Source organism: Triturus cristatus, chromosome 9, assembly GCF_964204655.1.
Source record: "Triturus cristatus chromosome 9, aTriCri1.1, whole genome shotgun sequence".
NCBI classification, from domain to species: Eukaryota; Metazoa; Chordata; class Amphibia; order Caudata; family Salamandridae; genus Triturus; species Triturus cristatus.
In genome coordinates this window covers 709,040,114-709,063,827 of record NC_140592.1, presented here as the reverse complement: position 1 = coordinate 709,063,827, position 23,714 = coordinate 709,040,114, and the positions used below count along the sequence as shown (strand labels likewise).

Below are 23,714 nucleotides of genomic sequence, written 5' to 3'. Positions count from 1 at the left end.
ATTTGGATTTGGAGGCTGTGGGCACTGTGAGATTGTTTGCAATAGGGCAAACAAACTGCTGAGAAAGTGGGTAGGTCGGCTTCTTTGAACTATTAATCCATTGATTAGTAAGTGATCAGGAGTCTTCCTCAACCACAGGCTGGTGGACCCTACAAAGCAGGACGCTCATCCCACTCAAAACGCTTTATGGACCTACAGAAGAACAGTAGAGGACTGGTCCTGCTATATGTAACATGTAAGAAGCTTTGAAGGACTGGACCTGCTCCCCATTGTACCCAGGAATAAGAAGTGGACTTCAAAGTCAGTTAAGTGGCCCCTGTGGTTGCAGTCACACAAAAAGCTGCAAGACTCCTTTTCCCTGCAGTTTCCAGCTGATCGGTGGCAACTGGAATATTCAATTGAATTTTGCTGGTGGCCATTGCCTTGCACCCTGAGAGTCTCTAGGTGCCCCCCTGAGTTCTTGCGGTTGCTTGTGCACTGCTGTTAAACATTTGCTACAGGTCTAAGAGGACCCACAACAACAAAAAACCTGACTGCATTTCCAGGACATCCGATTGAATTTCAGATTCGTCCCTCAGAAAGGCTTCTGCATCTAGGAAAAAATCTAGTCAATTTCTGTTTTGGGACTTATAAACTTTTTCTAGGAATAAAACTTGTGCAGGTATTCAACTAGCAGTTACAATTATCATTTTTGGGGAAATTGTCACTTTGGAAGACGTTTTTGTAAAAAAACAATTACAAACAATGGCAGTCCTCTTTTACATTAGGATTTTAGAACTCTTGTAAACTTGCTGAGTTAGACTTTCACCAAAGCCAATCCTCTTGATGTATTTGACAATGGCTGCGTCACGGTCTACCTCAAATCGTGACTAGGTGCGGTCTACCGCTTCCATGGACAATCATTGATGCTTTGTACTTCTTGGTGTCTTTTTCGCTTCCATTTCTAAAAATGCATATCACCAGTTCCCTAATTGGATGTTTGTCATTTCAGTCTTATTTTACTGTTTTTCTTGGTTTTTAAATTGTGTTTTGTGCAACTGTTTCTGTTATGTACTGCTTAAATACTTTACACATTACCTGTGATTTAGACCTGACTGCTTTGTATCAAATTACCAGGAATTGAGCAGTGGTTTATTTGAATTAATTTGTGTGACATAGAGTAGGTAGTGACCTTATGCTTTGAGGTGGACACTTTTCTATCCCCCCAAAAAATCCACTTTTCTACATCATGACAGCGATATTTCCATAGTGGGATGGGATGTTTATCTTCAGGTCTCGGAAGCAAGAGGGCTGTGGTGCTACCTTGACAGGCTGTTACACATCATTGTCCTACAATGGAAAACTATAAGACAGGATCTGCAATCATTCAATCCAAAATTGATGAGCTAGGCTGTCCTCACAGGAATGGACAGCGCCACATCCATGTTCTGTGTAAACAAACAAGGAAGAATGGCCTATCGGTTTTTTGGGAAAATGCTCAAGATGTGTGGAACTGATCTCTGGAATTTTCATGAAGGTGGAAAACCTCTCCGATGTCACTAAAGTCTTAACAGAATGTCTGAGCTTATTGTGACAACCAACCACAGGTGGAAGCTCAATCAGTCCCAACTTAGCAAAGTCTTCTGGCACTGAGTTTATTCAAACCTGGACCTGTTTGCAAGAGCAACCAAAAACAAATGCTGTACTTGTCAAGATTACGCCAGAGTTGAAGGCAGATGCCCTTTGATGTCCATGATATTTGCATACAACTTTCCAACGCTTCCGTTATGCTGAGGGTGGTTAGCAAGCTTAAGAAGGAACCTTGTTGACTGATATTGATGTCATCTGGCTAGCTCTGGTAGTACTGGTGCACAGATCTTGAGCTATCAAACACCATGCATTCAACTGAGCACACAGCTGGGGTTTCTCTGCAGGAATGCAGAAGAAAATATTCATCACAACCCATCATCTCTATGTGATCGCTTGGCTCCTGAACACATGGAGTTTGCGGAAATAGCTGTATCTCCTGAATAAGACTAAAAATAGCCCAAGGTTGACCATTGTTGAGCATTAGATGTTAGCAGACTAAATTGAGTAGCTTCTGCTTCTATTGTCAGGCTGAAGGGATGCACCCAATGTCTTCCAAGCCTCATCAGGTGCTGCACTGTGTACTTCCTTGGACTCTGTTGTCTCTCTCAGAGCTCTATCAGAGTTCATTTGGCAGAACACTGCACAGACCTTCTGTTATCAATGACCATTCTTAAACAATTCTTAGAAGGTCTCATCAGAGTTTTCTTTCTACTTAGAACTCTGGCACCTAAATAAGAACTTTACACAGAATTGACACTACTGGCAAAGGGTCCATTTAAACCCATCCACAAGGTTGGGATGGAATTCTTTTCATGGAATGTGCATACTGTATTTAATTTGAATACCACACACTGAGTGAGCCCAATTCTGGCATTTACAATTCAAGATCCTTTCCCAATGTTCCGTAAGTGCATAGTAATCTTATACATCAATTCCAAGTTCATAGCATGACTTTCATCTTAATGAACCAGTACCTTTATGAGCGATTTCAAAAACTTAAGTAATACTACAGAAACGTCATTACACTCTTAGAATTTGAGGCATCTCTAGATAGTCAGCCTTGACAAGACAAAAACTTTCAGAAAGTCACACCAACTCATTGTTTCCTTTGGTCATCCACAACGAGGTCCGCCTCTCTCTAGTCCCAGCTTTGCAGTTTAGATTGTATCACCTATTACCTTCTCTCAGAATAAAGCAGGTTGTCTGCTCAGTGGCAATAGCGACTACTTTTGCACGCTGGTGAGTGCCATTGACAGATTTGTAACTTAGCACTACTGTCTGCGTAAGTGGATGTCTAGAGAATCAGCAGGTGGTCAGGGTGTACTATGGCAACTATTTCATTAGAGGAGCTTTTGTCTGCTATTCTTTCTTTTCCGGTATATTGGTATTCTAAGTCTGTAAGTTATGATTGCCAGTGATGTTTACATTGAGGATACTGATACACTGCTTTCTGTTGTGATTCAAACATGTGAATCCATGAAGGATCCAATGCTGGAGGAGAAATAAGTTACCTGTTAATATAATTCTCCGTTTGTGTCTTTCATAGATTTAAACATGACTCGCCCTCTTCCCAATCTGATTCTCCCCTGTGCCTTAAATCCTCACACTGGTGGTAAGAAATCCAAGGTATAGTGGCCCCTATTGAGGATTTGGTTCAGTGAGCTTTCTTCTGATTAACTGAAGGTTGGTTGTCTTTTGATGCCAAAATGTTACTAAAGGGCCAATGTTTAAGGCCTCGAAGTCTTATTTGTCATATACAACTATTTGAAGGACTCCCAACTTGGTGATGGTTAAGGATTAAAGCTTGTGAATCTGTAAAAAGAAATGGAAGATGGCAAGCTAGTTAAAACTATTTGTTTCTTCTCCTGGGACCTGGTCTGGGTGACCTAATGGCACATGGACTGTTAGTGGGTGTTGACTCTCTTCCCAAGTCTAAGGTTACTCCTGGCAGGCACAGTCCATGTCCTCTGCAAGCAGCTTGGCTTACCTTCTCTCCAAAGAGTCAAACAGCAAGGCACAGACTCTAGTGGAGTTTTGCCCAGTCCAGAGAGCGAGAAAGTCAACAATGCTGAGGTTCCACTTGGTACTGCTATCTGTTGTATCTGATAGAGACTTCTAGCTGCAGATTCCTTACCTTAGAATTTCCCAGGCATCAGGCTGGATCCAGAAACCTTTGTTCGAGCAATACCCCTTGCGCGCCCCATTGGGTGACTCCATTCGGATCTGCGTGACTTCGTCGGTGTCATTGGCCACCCAGGCGCGCGTACTTCAGCTCATATCTTTCCGTGCCAGTTAAGAGCAGATCCGGGAAGAGCTACCCCTCTGTCACTTTTTGACAGTTTTTTTTTGTCTTTCTATGTTTTTCATTGTGTGTCGAGGGATGTATTTGACGAAGACAGGTTCTCCAGCATTGAGTCTTTCATAGATTCTCATGCTTGAATCATTCCCCGTCGACTAAGTGGGAGTCCCACGGTACATTGAAAGTATTAAATAATGACTTTAACACTGAAGTTAATGCTGAAAAAACATTCACTTAAATAGCTCATCCTAGTTATTGGGAATGGCCCAAAGTCCAGCCAATCAGGAAACCGCACTCTTTAGAACCCTCACCACAGAGGTCTCAAGGCTTTAAGATTTTCTACCACACATGGTGTGTTGGGAGTCTCCCTGAGCTCTTTTCAATACTTTTTTCTCGCCTATTTAACAGAATTGTTTCTTCTAAACAACAAGTCTACACCTAAAAGATCTCCTGTTAGGGACTGTGATGCCTGTGGAAAGCTGAGACTGTATTCGGACGGACCTTACAAGAATGCCATTTACTGCTTTCACCCTGACCACCAGGTGAGATAGTTCACAATTTGTATAACTTACTCTCAGAAGACTTTGAGAGATAGAGAGGGAAGGCTTCTTCTGTGGTTGCAGAAGTTAAAAACCAAGGACAACCCCCTGTCTGACTACAGCTATACCTCCTCCAAAACTGTTGCCTCAAAAAAGAGAGCAAGTGATGTGGAAATCGTCTCCCCAAATTCTTTAAGGTGGTAAAGCACCATTCGTCGAAGGCTGATGATCAGCATCCCGTCTCCAGTAAGGAGTCTGCCTCTCATAATGTGCATTCTTCATCCTCTACGCCTTCTACGGTCTCCACTAAGGTCAAAACAGCTTCAAAATCTCTACCAGAGTCCATTTTGTCACCTCAGAAGTTGAAGATTGATTTACCATTGACTAAAACAACGTTGACACCCTAGTCGGTGACAGCCTCCGTCGTCACTACTACTACTACTACTACTACTACTACTACAACGACGACATAAACCTTTTTCATCTCCTCAGTCTAAACTAATCATGTCCTCTTCTGCGTCTCAGTCGACCATAGTTTCTGTGAAGGTGAGACCTTCTACTTCGACTGCAACATCGTCTAGGAAAAAGTCGATGAAGACATACCAAACTTCATCAACAACGTATGCAAACGTATCGGAAAAAGACAGTCATCGAAAGATTCATTTATGGCTCTCATCGCCGCTGCAGTTGTCGATGGCCCTCAAATATAAAAATCTTTCGTCGCCCTTGGCTTCGTCAACGGACCCGAATTCTTTGACAGCAGGCTTGCAACGACTAACATCAGCGACGTCCACAATGTCGACTCGAGATTCATCGGTGGCTGCTCCGTCTACGGTTGTTTTGGCAACAACTATTCCATCATCGGGTACCCTGTCTACAGTTCCTTAGTTGACTATTCTTTCTACTACACAGAAAATTAAATTTAAGCTTATGTCGGTGGGTGTACATACAGTCAAGGACACTGCTCTTAGATCTGCAGCCTAAACTAAGATCTTCGCAGGATATAATAGTGCCTGTGCATAACTCTCCCAGTAAAGTGCCCCCTAGTCCTCAAGAAGATTTTTTTTGGGAGTATGATGACGAGGATTCTGATCAGGAGGGCATGTTTGGTGTGACACACAGCCCTTCGGACCTTGGTATTAAATGCCAAGAGGATGATGACGAACAATGTTATTACTATCCCCATCATGACCCTAACCACCAAAATAGACAGAGAACAGACTATTCAGATGCTTGCTTCCCTACTTTCAAATCTACAGCGCATGGTGGACAATTACTACCGCAGATTCCCACCATAAGATCCGGCTACCTCAATCCCTCAAACTCCGATTCCTGTGTCCTCTCCGATTGCAAGGTCACCACTCATATCTCTACTGCCTACAACCCCGCAACCTCAGGTAGAGGAGCATTGCACTACTGAGGAAGGAGAACTGGAATAAGTGTCCCTACCCAATGACTGGGATGATTACCTGATACATTCACCTTCTCCCTTAACCACACCTCTGGTAGACTCACCATCGGAAGACATGGGAGGTTTTCATACTCTTATGGAAAGAGCGGCAAAGAGTTCAGCTCCCCAAGGTCACCAAACCGTCTGTTTGTTTCCCATATGATTTTAAAGAACAGTCTAAGAGCAAAGTTTTTTCAATTCCCATAGTGGATATCATATGGGAGGAAAGCCTGAAAGTAATGTGAACACCAGCTTCCATTCCAGCCGTCTTAGCTAAGCTGGAAAAGAAATAAAAGACACCTGACAACTCACCTGCCTGCCTCATCGTCAGCCAAAGCTGGATTCTGTAATTTCTCAGGCAGCTCAATGTCATGCCAGAAATCCTGCTTCACCTCTATCTGCTCCACCAAATAGGGACGGAGACGTCTTGACACCATTCGTAAAAAAATCTCCATTATGGCAGTGACCACAGTTAGGGCAGCAAACCCACTCGGAATCCTAGCAAGATATGACTGCCAAATGTGGTCTGACATTTCACCGTTTATTGATCTTTTCCTGAGGAGTCACGAGCAGAAGCAAGGAAGATCATTCAGGAGGGGGGAACGGATCTCAGCGGAAATAATTAAATGTGCAGTAGACCTATCGTCGACAGGCTTCCGTCAATTGGCTGGGGCGGCAGTATTGAGACAACAGGGATGGTTGAGAGCGACTTCTTTTTGACAGGAGTTGCAAAAAAAAGGGCATTGATATGCCTTATGACGGTGAATAACATTGATGAGGCTCTACAAGCAATCAAAAAGGATACAGACACAGTGAAAGCGCTAGGCACCATGCAATTTAAAAAACAGTCCTTTCGTGGAGCTCGAGGCTGTGGCACTTCTTCCTTTCAGGGAGGTTACAACCAGTACAAACCATTTCAGCCGTATCTGGGACAATCCAGATACTCCACTGCGCAACAACAACAAAAAACCTACAAACTACCAACTGCCGCCTCCTACAAACACTATAGAGGAAAGACATCCTTCAGAGGTAGAAACGCCTCTAAGAAGCAGTGACGTATCTTTAGTGTTGGCCACAACTCACCTCTTTCCTAGAGGTTAGTGGAAAATGTCCTGTTTCCTAAGCCAAATGGTCCATGATAACAACGGACAAATGAGTCCTCGATTATAGTTTCTGGTGGAAACGCAGTGGGATTTCAACAGATTTCTCTGAATTTCCCACCTCAGGGCCTACCTTCTTCCCATCTAACAGAACTGCTGTCTCAGATAAACCTCATGTTGCGCAATGGAGCAATCGAAGTGGTACCAAGAGCGCAAAGCGGGGCAGGATTTTATTCAAGATTTTTCCTCATAAGGAAAAAAATCTGGAGAATGGCTCCCCATCTTTGACCTTCGCCACCTCAACCAGTTCCTAAAGAAGCAAACGTTTTGTATGTTGTCTCATCGGGAAGTGCTACAACTCTTCAATCATGGAGATTAGATAATGACCTTGGATCTCCAAGACGTCTGTTTCCACTTCCCCATTCATCCCAAACACAGGAAATGTTTACGCTTTTGAGTGGCTGGCGCAGATTATCTGTTCTGAATCCTGCCTTCTGGCCTTCGCTCAGTGCCTTGAGTATTTCCCCGATGGCTGCTCTTCTCCGACAAGCAAGAATTCAAATATTCCCATACCTCGACAATTGCTTTATAAAAGCAATCTCCTTATCAGTGGTAAACAGTAGTTCGCAAGAGTGCATATCTCTATTCTAGTCTCTAGGGCTGTCCAGTGTTCAAAAGTCTCAACTAATACCCTCAAATGTCAGACTGTTTTTAGGAGCAACTATTGACACCCTGCAGGCAAAGGCCTTTGCCTCACAGGAGAGGCCGGAAAAGATACCCATTCAACCAGCTCTGCTCCTCATAAAAGTCATTTCAGTACAAAAGTACAAGTTGCTACTGGGAATGCTTTCTTCCTGCATTCACCCCCAACCCCTTCCCAACTGCCGCTTACGCATGAGGCCTTTACAGGAAGAACTGGACAGTCTGTGGTTACCGACCTCAGGCTCCTTCAAGGATATCATTTGAATAACACCACAGATGAAAGATGCTCTAAAATGGTGTACGCATGTCCCAAGTGTATCCAGAGGCCGCTAATTCATTTGACAGGTGCCTCCCTCGAGGGTTGGCAGAGCGCACCTACATGGTTTGACAGTCAAAGGCAAATGGGACATCCAACAGTCCCTACATATCAACCTGTTGGAACTCAAGGCCATTTTCCTGGCTATGAAGTCTTTCCTTTCAAACATTCAGGGGCATCAGGGGCTAATTCAAATGGACAATACTACAAGTATGTACTATCTAAACAAACAGGGCAGAGCAAGCTCAATTGCACTGTCTCTTCAAGCTCAGCAAATATGGAACTGGGCTATTTATCACAATATAAACTTGATAGCGGAACACATTCCAGGCACATCCAATGTTCTTGCAGATTCCCTTAGCAGCGCATGCCAGTACTTCACCAGTTGGCAACCCCAACAGGGATTGTGGGGGAATGCGTTTTTGATCGAATGGTTAAAGATATAGGTCAACGCTTTTCCTCAGATTCCTTTTATCCCAAGGGTGCTCCGTACAATGTTGAAAGAACCTTGCTGGATCCTGCTCATAGCACCCAGGTGGCCCCATTAGTTCTGGTTTATGAAGCTCCTCCTCCTCTTGGAGGGCAAACCCATCCAGTTACGACCAATACCGAACCTGTTGACAACTAATCAAGGCTAGGTCCATCATTCAGATCCGACATCTCTTCGATTATTGGCTTGGCTCATGAACCCTAAAAATTTGCCGGTTTAGCCATCCCTTCGGATTGCCGTGAAGTCTTCGCTAATGCTAGGCCACAGTCCACTACTAAAACATACAAACTCAAATTGAAAAGATTTTGTCACTGGTGTTCAAACTCAGAGGTGCATCTAATCCAGTCACCACCAGAGCAAATATTTCTGTATCTCCTTAATTTGACAGGATCCGGTCCCTCTCATTCTTCCATTAAGGTCCACCTTGCCGCAATATCCAGATTTCGACAACATAATCATCACAATCACTTTGCTTTTCGAGAATCATAAAACAGTTTCTAAAGGGATTATTTATGATGTTGCCACCAATAAAGCTGCCACCACCACAACTACCTTGGCATCTCAACATTGTGCTAGCTCAATTAACGAAAAGACCGTTTGAGCCCATTCTTAGGAGGGCCAAGCTAAAGTATATCTTGTGGAAGACCTCTCTTCTAGCACTTACATCAGCTTGATAAATAAGCGCGATATAAGCTTTCACTATTAGGCAACCTTTGCTTCAATTCACAAAGGGGTGTGTGTAATCCTTCGTACTAATCCAACTTTCATCCCTAAAGTCCAGTTGGATTTTCATCTAAATGAGCCAGTCTTTTGAAAGACTTTTTTCCCCAAATCCACAAACACCAGCAGAAAGATCCCTACATTCCCTGGATCTCAAAAGATTTATTAAATTCTATTTGCAAAAGACTATCAGCATAAGGAAGGCAGACCAACTGTTTGTGGCATATGGAAACGCCAGAAAAGGCTATCCTGTTACTAAACAGACTATAGCACGATGGCTATCATCAGCCATAGTTTTGCCATCAGCAAGCGGGCAAGTCATTATCTTATACAGCGAAAGCCCACTCAACTAGAGTGGTCTCCTCCTCAAAGCTCTCTTTGCCAGTTTGCCCATACAACTGATATGCAGAGCAGCAATCTGGTCAAGCAGGCACCCTTTTACTTGGCATTACTGTCTGGATGCCGCAGGCAACTTTGATAAAGCTGTGAGAAAAGCAGTTCTCTGTAATCTCTCAAGAAGGTGAGCCTCTTTTACTTCCCACCTTCCTATTTGGTTGCATTATAACAAAATGTTATTTAAATCGGAGTTAAGATTTAATAGATATTTCACAGGGGAGGGATGGATGTGTGTATATGTGTGTATATATATATATATATATATATATATTTATTATTGGCTGTCTTAAACAATCCTCAATCACGTACAGGAGTGGTGGAGCGGTATATCGTAATTGTCCGCTTCTCAGATCACATGATAGCATCCTCATTGTGTCTTTTATTAAAATATGCTTTCCTCCACCCAGAGGTAGACCAACTGGTGATTACAGTAGTGACCAGTAATTGAGTGAAATGAATTTAAAATTACCTACATCCCTCTACAAAGAGGATTTATTCAGTTGGATATATGGTAAGGTTAAAATCAGAGCGGCGCAATATATACAAATGTTACTGTTCTAGAACACCTATGAGTCCATTTGAATGGTCGACATGTTTCCGCCCTTCTATCGCCCAGCTGGGTCGGGGGGCTTTCTTCAGGACCAGTGCGGGGCTAGTTGCTCATTCAGCAACGCGTGAGGGCAGGTAAGTAACTCACCCTTCTCATTTACCAGTCAGTAGTACCTGTAACTGGAAAGAAAACTATCATGGTAACAGGGTGTAATATTTATACATAACTAAGACAACCTTCATCTTCACATATTCAATGAGGGTGCCGTTCGGCATAGTTATTCACTGCCTAGAGATCAGTGTAAAAGGGGAACAATCAATTGCAACTAAACAAATTGCATGTGGTGTCTTGAGCTCAACAAAACCAATTGCTCAGTTATTAGAACAATGATGTTGAAGAATAAAGATTAACTCAAAAAATAGACCAAGAAGGACCACAATTAATTGTTAATAGGAATGCGGTTAGGTGCACATGTGTATCTTTCAAATCGATGTACTCTGCTCTTAGTATGAATAGCTTGATTTCAAAGTTTTAACAAAGCTGGGTTCCATAATCATTTGGATACCACTGTGCTCCCACTCGTTACAAAAGAAGGGAGGTGTTCTAACGGGAGTGTCGTTCGTGATATGGCTTCTACATTCTCATCAATGAGGCAAGGATGAGTAGAAGGTAACCATGTCTGTGCCTACTCGCTGATCTTGGTCTTAAGGTTATGTGCGGAGTTTTAGCGCTAATGTTCGTATTAAACCCATGATGGTAGCGAAGTTCAGAGTGTGTAGGTACACACAGAGCCGCTTGGGAAAGTTACAAAAAATACAGTTATTTTGGGCGAATCCATGGGGTGTTGTTCCTAGGCGTGGAGTCACAACAAAAGGCGTGCTTGAGTTGCAGGCGCTATCGTGTAAGCCGCCTTACATGACGACTTTTACAGATAAAGTGGTGCTTCGCACCCTTGCTTCATTTCTTCTGAAGGTGGTGACCTCATTCTATCTGGGTCAATCCATCTGGCTCAATCTATCGTACTGCCCACCTTTTTTGCTGGACGTCTGTCAGGCTACAAGGTGGGCATCTCTTCACAAGTTTGCCAAACACTACTGCCTGGACAGTCAGGTATGCAGAGACTGGCATTTTACCCATTCAGTCCTGCAGGATGTTCTAGTGAGAGGAATTTGTCCGCAGCCCACCGCCAGGTGGGTTTGGCTTGGGTATCTATTCTAAGATTAGAAATCTGCAGCTAGACGTCTCTATCAGATGAACAAGTTACTTGCATTCGGTAACGCATTATGGGGTAGAGACAATAGCTAGCTGGATATTCCTTTCAGACTCACCCATGCCTCCCTGCTCTGCGGACTTGGTTGTTAGAGCTTGGGTTTAACCCTTTTTCAGGGCCCTAGTTTTGGCACACACGTCAGCCACTTGATGGCTCTGCACTTCTGTTGTGGAAAAGTGAAAAGTTGTGATGTTTGCGCGCCTGGGTAGCTCCAATATAGGGTACAGCGATGTCATAACAGAGGCTAACCACACAGACAGCGTCCCGTGGAGCCGAATGGAGCCACCCGACAGCTCGCACAAGGGGTATTGCTTGAGCAAAATTTTCTGGATCCAGCCTGATGCCTGGAAAATTCTAAGGTAAGGAATGTGCAGCTAGATATGGTCTCTACCAGATAATGCATAACCAAAGGTAAGTAACTTGTTCACCAGTGCTGGTGCAAAATCTTCCTCTGTTTATTTGAAAACGTTTAATGAAGTACTGAGGGAGAGTATTAGTATTTATAAGTCACCTGGTTGCCAAGGCAACATGCCTGTAGCAATCCAAAGATTATACAGTTTCCTAAATGTTCAAATGCTATTGCCTATTATTCTACCTGGGAGTGAAACCTAAAACTGGTTTGATTTTGCTCATGTCTTTGTTTTCCCCCCCATTTGAGGGCTCTTGTTGTTGATGAGAGAGCTAAGCAAAACCAAAGGAAATGATGGACGGAGTGTTGAACGTTGCAAGCACTCACCCCCAGTCAACTGATCTGGGTTTAATCCATCACCGTTCTTTAGCCCACTCTGCCACCCCAGTTCAGACATGGCCATATGCAAATCATGAGGTTGATGAGAGAGCTAACATAGGATATGCTGGAGGGATGGTATTCACTGTAACAAATGAAAGTTGCTGTCAAGCCTTTAAAACTTTCAAGACTAGACAAACCCCATAATAGAAGCAGACCTGTGATTATGTACACTTTGCTCTTAGGATGAGATTAGGGGTTTCAAATTGGAGTCTACTGAATGCATTTAAAGGTTATTTGCATTTTGCCATATGTGTGACAGTTTGATTTACATTTTAGAGAATGCATCCCATTATTGCTTTTCTTACAAACTTGGACCTGCCAGCTAGCTAAGGATGTTTCATTCTTCTATAGGGGTTTATACACATCAGATTTATATTTACCTAAGATAATGTAAAAGGGCACATTTAAATGTCCAGCTTTGCCTTTTTTTTGGTAGGTGTTCTGGAGGAAGATGACAGTGATGTCCTTGTGAATGTGAACATTGTGGATCGAGAGAAGGCAAAGAAGAACACAGAGCTGAAGAAAAAGCGACCGGACTACAAGCCTTACGAAGAGGAAGAAAGTGTGGAGGATATGGCAATGGTAAAATGTTATTGCTATTTCCAGATTACTCAAAAATACTCAGCCTGTGAATTTTTTGTTTAACTTCGCGCTAAAGTGATGGTTCAAGAGAGGAGACTCTCTGCCCCACCCCTGAGCAGATTTCATGTTCCTGGTATTGAGGTAGTCAATGCTCACTGGGTGGTATTTTGAGTGTGTACTGCATGCCACTGGTCTCCTAGGCCTATGCATTTCTTTAAAAAACGAGCTTCCTCCTTCTGGCAATTTTTATTTTTACAACGTGTTGCGGTTCAGTTCCGTTCCTGTGTCCTGTAAAAACTTACAAAATAAATGAATAGAGCTAAAACTGGATAGGGAAGAGTGTCACCTGGTCTGCTTACTTATGTTGGTGAAGGGGGTGAGTACTCCATTTATTTAGAATTAAAAAACGAAATAAATTCAAAGAAGAAAAATTGTGGTCCCCTTGGCCCCAGGGTTCATGAGCCTCTGAGGTTTGCAAACCGTTTCTTAGCTTGGGGTTTGGAATTATTTCATACATTTTTATGAAATTTGGCAGGATGTTAGCAAGTTGAATTTGGTTTCATGAAGATCAGACAATAGTTGGCAAAGTTGAAAAAAGAGGGAAGGCAAGAGTGAAAAAAAATGATTTTGGTCTGCTAATAACTTTGGTTCCCCCCTTTATAGATATGAACAACATCTATAAGAGACACCATATTTAGCTTACTCTTAATGTTTTGAGTATGTCAGTAGGATTGGAAACACTTAAATGGGACAGTCATAAATGAATTAGGGGCCTGTAAGAAATTGGATTATTTGTTGAAGGGGGTGAAAGAATAATAACCCTTGTCAGGGTGAATGAAAAAAAGTCACAAAATAAACCTGTGATTTATCCCTGATACTTGGCACAAAGCAGTCAGGCTAAACCTGGAGGAAATGTGTAAAGTATTTATGCAGTACTCAAATCGTAATAAAGTGAAAACGCAATTTAGGAAAACCCCCAAACCAATTTAGAAAAATAGAGAATATCTTACCCCTTAACTGCTGCCCTTCCCCACAGTGCTTAGTCCTTTTTTGGCCATTTTCAGTGGTTCATGTTTAGGCCTCCATAACCTTTTTTCCCACATAAGGTATCCACGCTAAATTTGCCCCCCCCCCCCCTTTCTTTTCAGCATCCTGGCGATTCTAAAGGTACCCTGGGGTTGTGGGTTCCCCTGGGGGGGCACAAGAATATAGGCAAAATATTGTTACATTTTGATTATTTTGTGAAAAATAGGAAAACGTGCCCCCGCAAAAAAAAATTCTCTCTTAAAACAGGCATCTATGAAGGTTTGCTGTACTATAGACACTATCTTCCCTGCTTTCATAAACATGCTGAGCTGAATCGAAAAACTATTTATTTTTTAACCACAGTTTTGGCATTTTTCAAAGATTTTTCCTATTTATTTGGTGCTTTCAACCTTCATCCAGTTTGTGGTGAAACCAGTGTGACACCCATGAGTAATCCAGGAAACCTATAGATTTCTGTAAAGATGATAAAACTCTGAATTCAGCAAGAGGTCATATGTGAGGATTCCTCAAGGTTTTCCAACAGAAACTAGCTTTTGAAATATAGAAACATTAAAAATTAGTAGGAAAAATGTGCTATTTCTGACCGTTTTCATCTGTAACTATTTATCACACTGCCCGTTTTACAAAAGCAATATATCATTTAGTCTGCTAGACCCTTCTGGTTGAGGTAATGTATAGGATCTGTACGTTGTCCAAGAACCTGACGTACCCAGAGTCAACAACTGAGCTGTACCTTACAATGGTTTTTTATTGTGTTCTGAGTACAGACCAATTCATATGGTAAAATCTTTAGAGTTAAAAAGGGTATCAAGGAAACCTATATATTTCTGAAATGTGCACCAGATATGGAGTTAAGGAGCGGTGGTTATTTGTACATCTCTAAATTTCTGCACGCCCATGGTAGAATGAGATTTAGAGGCCATAATGTCTTCTTTCTTACAAACTGGCTTGCATTTGGAAGGCACAAATGTAGTCCAATCCAGCTGGTAATAACAAATGTTCTACTATTCTATGTCCACGTGTCTTCGGATGAAAATAGTTCCTCACTTTTGAGAGTAGGCCTAGTGCACGCAACAGGAATGGCCCAAGACGCAACATAAAGAGATCACATTTTTGCACTGAAAAGTGCCCCCACCATTTTATTTTTTTGCAATGTTGGTAGCTGTGGATTTTGGGTTCTAGTTCAGCCGTACCTACGGAAACCTAGCAAATATGTAAATTTTTTTACTCCTATGTAAATTCAGGTTGGGGTGACTTGCGTGGGACTCACCAGTTTTATTTTTTTTATCCAGAATCCTTTGAAAACCTTAAACTTTTTCTCACATTTTTCTGAGGGGCGCTTCGGGAATCTGCAGGAAGCCAATATTCGAGGCATATGAGCTGTAGATCATATGCTTCAGCATAGATCGCCATCTGGTGTTGGGTCCGGATGTTTGCACTTTGTTTTTGGTAGAAGAAGTCTTGTAGTCACGAGGTAGGTGACTCCTCCTTTCGGTGATAGTGCGCATTGGCATAGACTCCATTCTTAGATTGTTTTTTGCCGCCATTGGGTTCGGATGTGTATTGCTGTGCTCTGGTTCAGTACCGTTTTCGGACCCCTTCGATGCGCAATCCACTACCCTCGACGGTATTATCGATCGCAGTTCCTCATTCGACGTGCAGTGTCTTACTTTGAAAAACTTTCTATCGGAAAACTCGAGGCAGGCCGTTGGGCCTACCTGTGCCGACCGCACTAGCAGTCGATGGAACGGACTCCATTCAAGCTGTGTCCCGGATGTCGTGCTGAATTTCCACGTACCGTCTTGCACGAAGTGTGCATCCTCTGCTTGTCCCCGGAACACGACGAGAAGGACTGTGACAAGTGTCGATCATTCCGGTCGAAAAAGACGCTTCGTGATCGTTTGGCTCGATGCCACGAGATGCGACATCAGAGCGACTCTGTTACGGACATTTTAGGAGAAGATTCCGATATCCAACAACTGGCTCAAGGGTCAGAGGAAGAAGAGCAGCTGTCCGAGGCCAACTCCGATGTGGAAGAAGAAGAAATCACTGCGGGTCTGCTTACCATGAGTACAGATCCCCCTGTGCCCATTCACCATGAGACAAAGGCTCCGGTCCCTCCTTCGCCCTCTGGTTCAGGTCGGCACCAACAAAAAGTTTCCGATGCCCCGCCCTCTGGCCCGGCTCCGAAACAAAAAGAGAAACCTTCTGGCTCGGGCTTGAGACAACCCCACTCTGATGCTGAACCAACACCTTCGGCACCAAGACATAAGACCAAGCATCTATCGGTCAACATACCTTCGGGGCCGAAGATTCCAGCTTCGACACCGAAAGGCTCTGCGCCAAAACCCGCCAAGGCCAAAGACTCTGCGCCAAAACCCGCCAAGGCCAAAGACTCAGCGCCAAAACCCGCCAAGGCCAAAGACTCGGCGCCAAAACCCGCCAAGGCCAAAGACTCGGCGCCAAAACCCGCCAAGGCCAAAGACTCGGCGCCAAAACCCGCCAAGGCCAAAGACTCGGCGCCAAAACCCGCCAAGGCCAAAGACTCGGCGCCAAAACCCGCCAAGGCCAAAGACTCGGCGGCAAAACCCGCCAAGGCCAAAGACTCGGCGGCAAAACCCGCCAAGGCCAAAGACTCGGCGGCAAAACCCGCCAAGGCCAAAGACTCGGCGGCAAAACCCGCCAAGGCCAAAGACTCGGCGGCAAAACCCGCCAAGGCCAAAGACTCGGCGCCAAAACCCGCCAAGGCCAAAGACTCGGCGCCAAAACCCTCCAAGGCCATAGACTCGGCGCCAAAACCCTCCAAGGCCATAGACTCGGAGCCAAAACCCTCCAAGGCCATAGACTCGGAGCCAAAACCCTCCAAGGCCATCCCTCAAACGGAGTTTGTTACTTACCCTGTAAACATCTGTTCTTGGCATGTAGAGCTGTAGATTCACATGCGCCCTCCCACCTCCCCGGCCACCTGTAGTTGCTGCAGTTCATATTATTTACATTATATACGCATGGACACTCCTATACCTCACTCACTTACTCCAATCTCAACCCTCTTGTGGGAAATTAATCTGTCTGTGTGTGGGTATTTGGAATGGCACTGAGGACCGAATTGAAATGGCATCCGTTCCATTGGCAAAAGACTCGATGATGGATTTTTGAGTGAAAGTAGATGGTGGAAATCGAGCTAGGCCCGAAGGCTGTGATTAGAGTTCCCGATTGGATAATGAAAGGTTTCAGAATTTTTTGACAGTCAAAAACTGGAAACGCGATCAAGAATAATTCAGACGAGGGTAAGTGAATTGAGTACCAAAGGGATCCCGATTGACTGTTTCAAAGCGCTGCAATACACGTCCAAACCCGATGGCAGAAAAAAAACAATCTAGCAATGGAGTTGATGCCAATGCGCACTATCACCGAAAGGAGTGACCTTACCTAGTGACTGGAAAAGACTTCTGTGAAGAAAAACAACTTTCAAACATCCGGACCCAACACTAGATGGCAGGAGTTTGCAAAGCATGTGAATCTACAGCTCTACATGCAGAGAACAGACATTTACAGGGTATGTAACATAATCCATAATCTGATATGCAAGTGATAATTATGTGGCATTGGAGGAGACGTGCTACTAATATTGTTACCTTGGTGTCATGGGCATTGCAGATATGGCTGCAATGTATCACCCATGTAAAGGCATTACAAATTAACTAAGCCTTATTTTACGTTGCTTCTGGCAACCTTGCCTTATGCACTGAAGTGATCACTGCTGTCAGCCCTGCACTGAGATTAATTACCACTGCCAGTAATCTTCCATAGTGTTCCCACAATATCATTTTGTTGGTGGTCATTATTAATCTAATAAAACAATATGTTCTAAAGATTCACCTTTGTATAATTACAATTGGCTGGTATAATAATTCAACTATTATTGAATTAATCAAAGAGTAATAATAATAAAACATGCCAGAATTGTTTTCAAACTTTTTTCATCCCAAATTACAATAAATCAGACATTCTATTTCTTCTATATCCAATCAGGGTTCATGATAGAATATTATCCCAGGGTTCATGATAGAATATTATCCAACCTAATACTGGCCCACAGTTAGCATATAAAGCAGTTTCTTTGTTTAGAAATACTCAGTGGGGAATGGTATATCCACCCAACACATTACCCAATTCCTTTTTACATTGTCCATTCCTTTTTGTCAGATAATGGATGTAAAGATAGAATAATTGATATCGACATTTCGGTCTCCAAAGGCACATCAGTGCAATAGACCATCATCAGTACTCAAAGAAGTAATCAAAGCCAAACTGGACAATACCATGAGCGATCAACTTTGTTCACATCGTTTGAGTTAGCATAGCTGATGGAGTCAGCGTGTAACTCTGTACTCTGCAATAGAGCAACCATTTTTTTTCTACGGTAAAAACAGTTTCACTTTTTTTACTGCCGGAACGTGTTCTGGCTGTGAAATATGCTGCACCTTGCCTTGGGGCTCAGAAGGCCTGCCATAGAGATGAACCAAGCAACAGACAGGCCCGGAAATGCTGGAGCGTCGCTGACCTCTGCACCTGGATGCATCCCCCAAGCAGGGCCAAAAACCAGCCAACACCCAATCCCGGCCCTCTGCTCTACCGGCAGGCTTAGTCTGTGGTCCTCTCCTCCACTGCCTCTCCGCAAATCAGCAAACCTCCTGTTGTCACCTGGACACCGGTACTCCTCCCTGCTTGCGTGTCTCCGGGGTCCTGCTTTCTGCAGCAGCGTCCCTCACCTCCGTCCGATCGCTTCTTGGTGCTGGTCAGCACCCGCTATGGGTCTTGGCCTTTTCTTCTGTTCGGCCTCAGTCACTAGCCGACGATGGCAGTAATTCCTGGCACCACAGCCCAGCTTTCAACACCAGCGCAGTCCTGGAGATGCTGAAACTCAGCTGGCACAACCCCGCCTCCCAGATGGTGCTCTTCGGGCACTTAATTGTTACGGATAATATGGGTGTGCTGCGTGTCTAAAATGCGTCCGCCATCTTGCCCCTGCAAGCCACGCCTCGTGTTGGACCCCTCCATGGAATAGGATGAATTGCAACGATCAGGACACTGCTAGTGATCTTCAAGAAGTGGCCATATTACACACTGCAAAGAGCAAGAAGTACTTCCCTCTCGCCCCAGAGTGGTCAGAACTGGAGACTGAGATCTTGGGACTTTGTGAGAGGTCAGTTTCAGCCAGCAGCTCAACAGGAGGTGTAGAGGTCGTTGTAGGAAGCTGGCTCTGTATATACTATACTAAAGTGAGGTATAGTGTGCACAGAGTTCAGTGGAACCCAAAAGATAGGCAGAGGTAAAGTAGATAGCACCTCACTCTATATTTGTGGTAGTGTGGTAGAACAGTAAGGCTTTATTAGAGGACAGTGTTAAGTATTTGTTGTACACACTCAGTCAACAAATGAATTCACACACTCAAAGACTGAACTTCAGACCAACTGTTTTTGTATAACAATATTCTTTTTAGTTATTTTATTTCCTAGAACCAAACAAGCCTGGCACAGGTAAGTGATAAATAATTTGCAGTAAATATACAGTTGTAACACTTTTGGATTGCAATTGTAAACTTACTTTGAATTGATTACAGTAGTGTTACTGATAATTCAATGCTTTTCAGAATACAGTACATATACTTTGTATAGGATTTTTAGTAGAATATCATGTAAGTTACTTTTCAGATTACTTTTCTTTCACAGTGCAGTATACCTGGAAACTGCACAGGAACATCTCCTGTAAACCGTTAAGTAAAAGCGTTTTGCTGGTTTAGTTAGTTTTAAAGGATTTCTTCGATTTCCCAACTCCTCACTTGGAAACTTTTCATAGAAAACAGTCCATGTTATCCTATGTGAAAATAGTGTTATCGGTTCAAAGGTAAGTACTTTGTTGTGGGAGTTGGTATTCTGGGGTTTGACTCGGGGGTCCCCCAGGGTCAAGGATGCACTCTTGTTACACCATCAGCGGCAGTAGGGCGGCCGGGTGCAGAGTGCTGAGGCCCAATATTATCCGATGGGGGATAGGGGGCCTCCGGTTGGTGGCTGCTTACGAGCAGGTCACTGGGTTGTGGGAGCAAAGCTCCTGGACTTAAGCTCATGGCAAACAGGGGTTTAGACCAGCACAAAAGTGCCACTCCAGTGCCCTCAGTGGCACTGGAGCGGCTGGGTGCAGAGTGCTGTTTTGGCGTCGGAAGCCCTGTAGCTTCCAATGGGGAGTCTCTGGTTTACAAAAGCACTGCAGGCTCGGGACGAAAGTCTTCGGAGTGTGACCACCACTTGGAGAGGTAAGTTGGGATCTTAGGGGCTGGTTAGGCACCGTCAGTTGGGCCACCCAAGGCAATGGGGTGTCTGGTGCAGGGGTGAATTTTAGGGTTGGATCTTCTTACCAGCTCCTCATCGCGGTTGGGGGTTAAGTTCCAGTTTGAGGCTGCAGGCATCGACTGGAGGCTTGAGGCAGGTCAGGGGTTGCCGGATCTCTGGTCTGGAACTTGGTCTGTGCGTGTCGGGTGCAGAGTGATGCAAACTCGCAGATCCTTGCTGAGCGGGAGTCTGTTTGAACGAATCCAGTGTTCAAGGTAGACAGAGTCTTTGGGATTGAAGGCAGGCAGTTCCTCTGGGTTTCTCAAGGTTGCTGGCTGCAGGACACACAGGTTTGAGGTGGGGGACAGGCCGGTAGGGCTGGGGCCAAGTCATTGGACGTCCTCTCATTGTTAGCTTCGGCACGGCTGTTCGGTCCTTCGTCTTCTTTTCTTCTTGTAGTTTCTTGTCTGCAGAAGTAACATTCAGGGGTGCCCCTAAATACTGGATTTATGGGTGTTACAGGTAGGTAAAAAGGTTAGGACCAATGGGTCCTTTCCCTGGGGTGGGTATACCCCCTATTATGCCGCATGTGTGAAGTTGGCCTGATATATGCTGACCACTAATTAAAGTGGGCACCTTGTACCAGTCCAAACAACCCTTATTGATGATTAGGCTAAAGACAACCTTTATTGAAAGCTATCCTAGTGGTAGCTATGGAGAGCAGCCTTCTGGCTAAGTCTCAAAGGAATGTAAAGCAGCTTGGTTTACCAGATTATAACCTCCTGAATGACCAAATGAAAGGAGAACCGCACAAGGACTATATCAAATATATGTATTTATTACTAAACACTCTCTACTAATCTCTTTATGAGATTAGAGAACAAAGCACTCAATATGTAATCACTAGAACGACAGTAAATAGCACAATACACAGCGGGCTCCAGGGGGAGACCGAACCATATACTAAGAAAGTGGTATAACAACCACAACTTGACTTGACACAGTGTCTAGAGCACGTAGAATCGCTGGGAACCTAAGGAACCACCCAAGGTAGTGACACAGGGGACCCACGGAGGGCGGGTGCAGTGTGAGAACACAGACGCGAGCTCCGCATAACTCTATGGAAAAGTCGCGGTTGAAATTTTAAAGATTAAGGACACTTCGGAGAAGACTTCAAGCAAACCCAGTTAAACATAGAAGGTTCTAAGGCCAGCACCCCTGTGAGTACCGGAGTACCCGTGTTACCTAGCCCAGGGAAGCCAGTTGCATAGGTGTCAAGTGATTTCGGGAATCTTCGTCGTTTTCAGTGGCGTGATGCGGAAAAGTACTGCTGCCGTGAAGATGAAAAGTGTCCGGTGTGATCCAAGCCTGGATCGGAACTGAGAAGAACCTGAAAGCAGATGGGTCAGAGTCTGGGTCACTTCAGGGTGACCAGGGGCTCGGTAGACGAATGCCCACCGATGTCGGGTGTTTCAGGTGCAAAGAGGTGAAGCTTGGCTCTGCAGCCATGGGGACCAGGAGACGATGACCAAAGTCCAGAGGTGAGCTGTCCCACGAAGGATGTCGAGTGCTGGCGGGGGGGTCGAAGTCTCTGGATTGAATACCAACAAGCCTTGGCAACTGCAACCCACGCGGTCAGAGGAAATCTGCTTCGGTGAGGACCAGCAAGGTCCTGGGGACTCTCCAAGCTATGGAGAGTCAGGGTACGTCTGGAGCAACCAGGAAAGCCCACAGAAAGTTACGGTTACCTTCATAGGGACCCAAAGGTCGATGGACCAGGGATCGCGAAGGGACCTCGAGAGGAATCACTAAATACTAGCCCACGGAATGTAGGCCGGAAATCTTCGGTGGAAACACAGCTGTTTAGTCCAGGTAAAATCTAAAGTCCTGTAGTCAGGGGTTCCTACTTTATACCCAAGGAAGGGGTGGGACAAACTCTGGGGACCCACCTATGGGAGGGTAAGGACAGAGAGGTGGCTACACCCATGTCCTTTGTCCAGTTTCACGCCAGAGCAGGAGCAAATGGCTCCTGCAACCGGTTTGACCTGGAATATGCACAGGGACACCAAATGTGCCCCCAGTGCAGACATCAAAGCACTCTTGGAGTGCACCCACCCAGCCCCAATACACTAAAGCCTGTCTGGGAGGTGGTCACCCCTCCCTGTGACAGGAAACCTATTGTCAAGCCTTCTCTTGCCGGAGTTTCGTCCAGCAGCAGGAGGGCAGACTCGTGTCTGTGGCTGGCAGCATCCATTTTGTGATGCCAGGGTTGAGAAAGCTGGTACTGGGTGTACCGGTGTTGTCATATTTCTCCCTCTCGGAGTGTGGAATCATACCTCCCCCACCAGTTACTGTCGGGGAGGTATGATTCCAAGGTGTTTGTCACCAAACATGACATGTTTCCTTGCAGCGGTTTTAAAGTTAGCATTTACTACGGGGTTATAATGCACTTAAGAGTATATGGTTCGCTGCATCACAAACAACCCGGGAATATAGGTTCCGAAAGCTGCAGAGGGGCTCTGCTCTTGCAGGAGCACCCTCTCACATAAAACCCAGCACCCTGCCTTCAGGATTGATAAGGCCTGCCACAGGAGTGACGGATAGGTTTATACGTGCAGGTATATAGGATAGATATAGTGAACCTATATCTAAGTAAGGGGTGCATGCACCACCTTACACAGGCTGCTGTAGCAGACATGTGGTGTCATTTTGAATGGTCTCCAGGGGTGGCATAATACATGCTGCAGCCCCTGAGAGGCCTCTGGGGTACGTATTCCCTGGGTACATAGTATACCATATAGTAGGGACTGATAAGGGTACCCCAGAATCCAATCTGGAGTGTACCTAAAGTACATGCAATCACTTTAGAGGAGAAAGCAGGTAGGTTGGGGTCCTGGATAGCAGGATCCCAGCCAGACTAAGTCGAAAACAGTGAAACATCAGCAAAAAGTGGGGGTAACTATAAGAAGCAGATCCTACTCTCCTACACCACCCTCCAGTGGGAGGGGGGCATAAGCCTGTCCCTGGTTGGCTGAGTCCCCCCATCTTCCAGATGGCGTGGACTGAGAGTTGTGCTTCACTTAGTCTCCCCCACCTGAGGGGTGGAGTTGGCAGAGGTGGGCACACCTCTCTTCCTCACTTGTTTTTCCAGTGAGGAGAGCAGAATTTGGCCTGGGGAAGCTCGCAAGGGTGGCAAGCTTTTGAAGATTCCACTTCGTGGACCCTACCCATCCTGGGGGAGGAGGCTTGGCACCTCATCCCAGGATGTGCATTGTTTCAGGCCCCGAGAGCAGCAGGCTCTCGACCCAGAGGTCCAGAAACATGTCTGGTGGTGGCAGCTGAAAACAGCCACTCAGCCTGGACACTAGTGGTAGGTTGTTTTTCAGGGGGTGCCCTCTGTGTGCATTTGTCATTAAATTCCACACTGGCATCAGAGTGGGTTTAATGTGCCATTATGGTGCTGTGGAGTTCGTAATGGCAAACTCCCAGCACCATATAGCACCATATACTCTTAATGGCAGCACTGCACTTACAATGTCTAAGAATGGACTTAGACACTGTAGGG

General features: G+C 44.8%; 1 protein-coding gene across 1 annotated transcript in view; it reads left to right on the top strand.

Moving 5' to 3' along the window:
- The window catches only part of SART1 (spliceosome associated factor 1, recruiter of U4/U6.U5 tri-snRNP), a 698,390-nt gene that overhangs the window by 368,121 nt on the left and 306,555 nt on the right, over positions 1 to 23,714 (top strand). Inside the window, exon 8 of the mRNA XM_085625869.1 lies at positions 12,628 to 12,773. Within this exon, the coding sequence (XP_085481995.1) occupies positions 12,628 to 12,773 (146 nt within the window). The remainder of the gene's footprint in view (positions 1 to 12,627; positions 12,774 to 23,714) is intronic.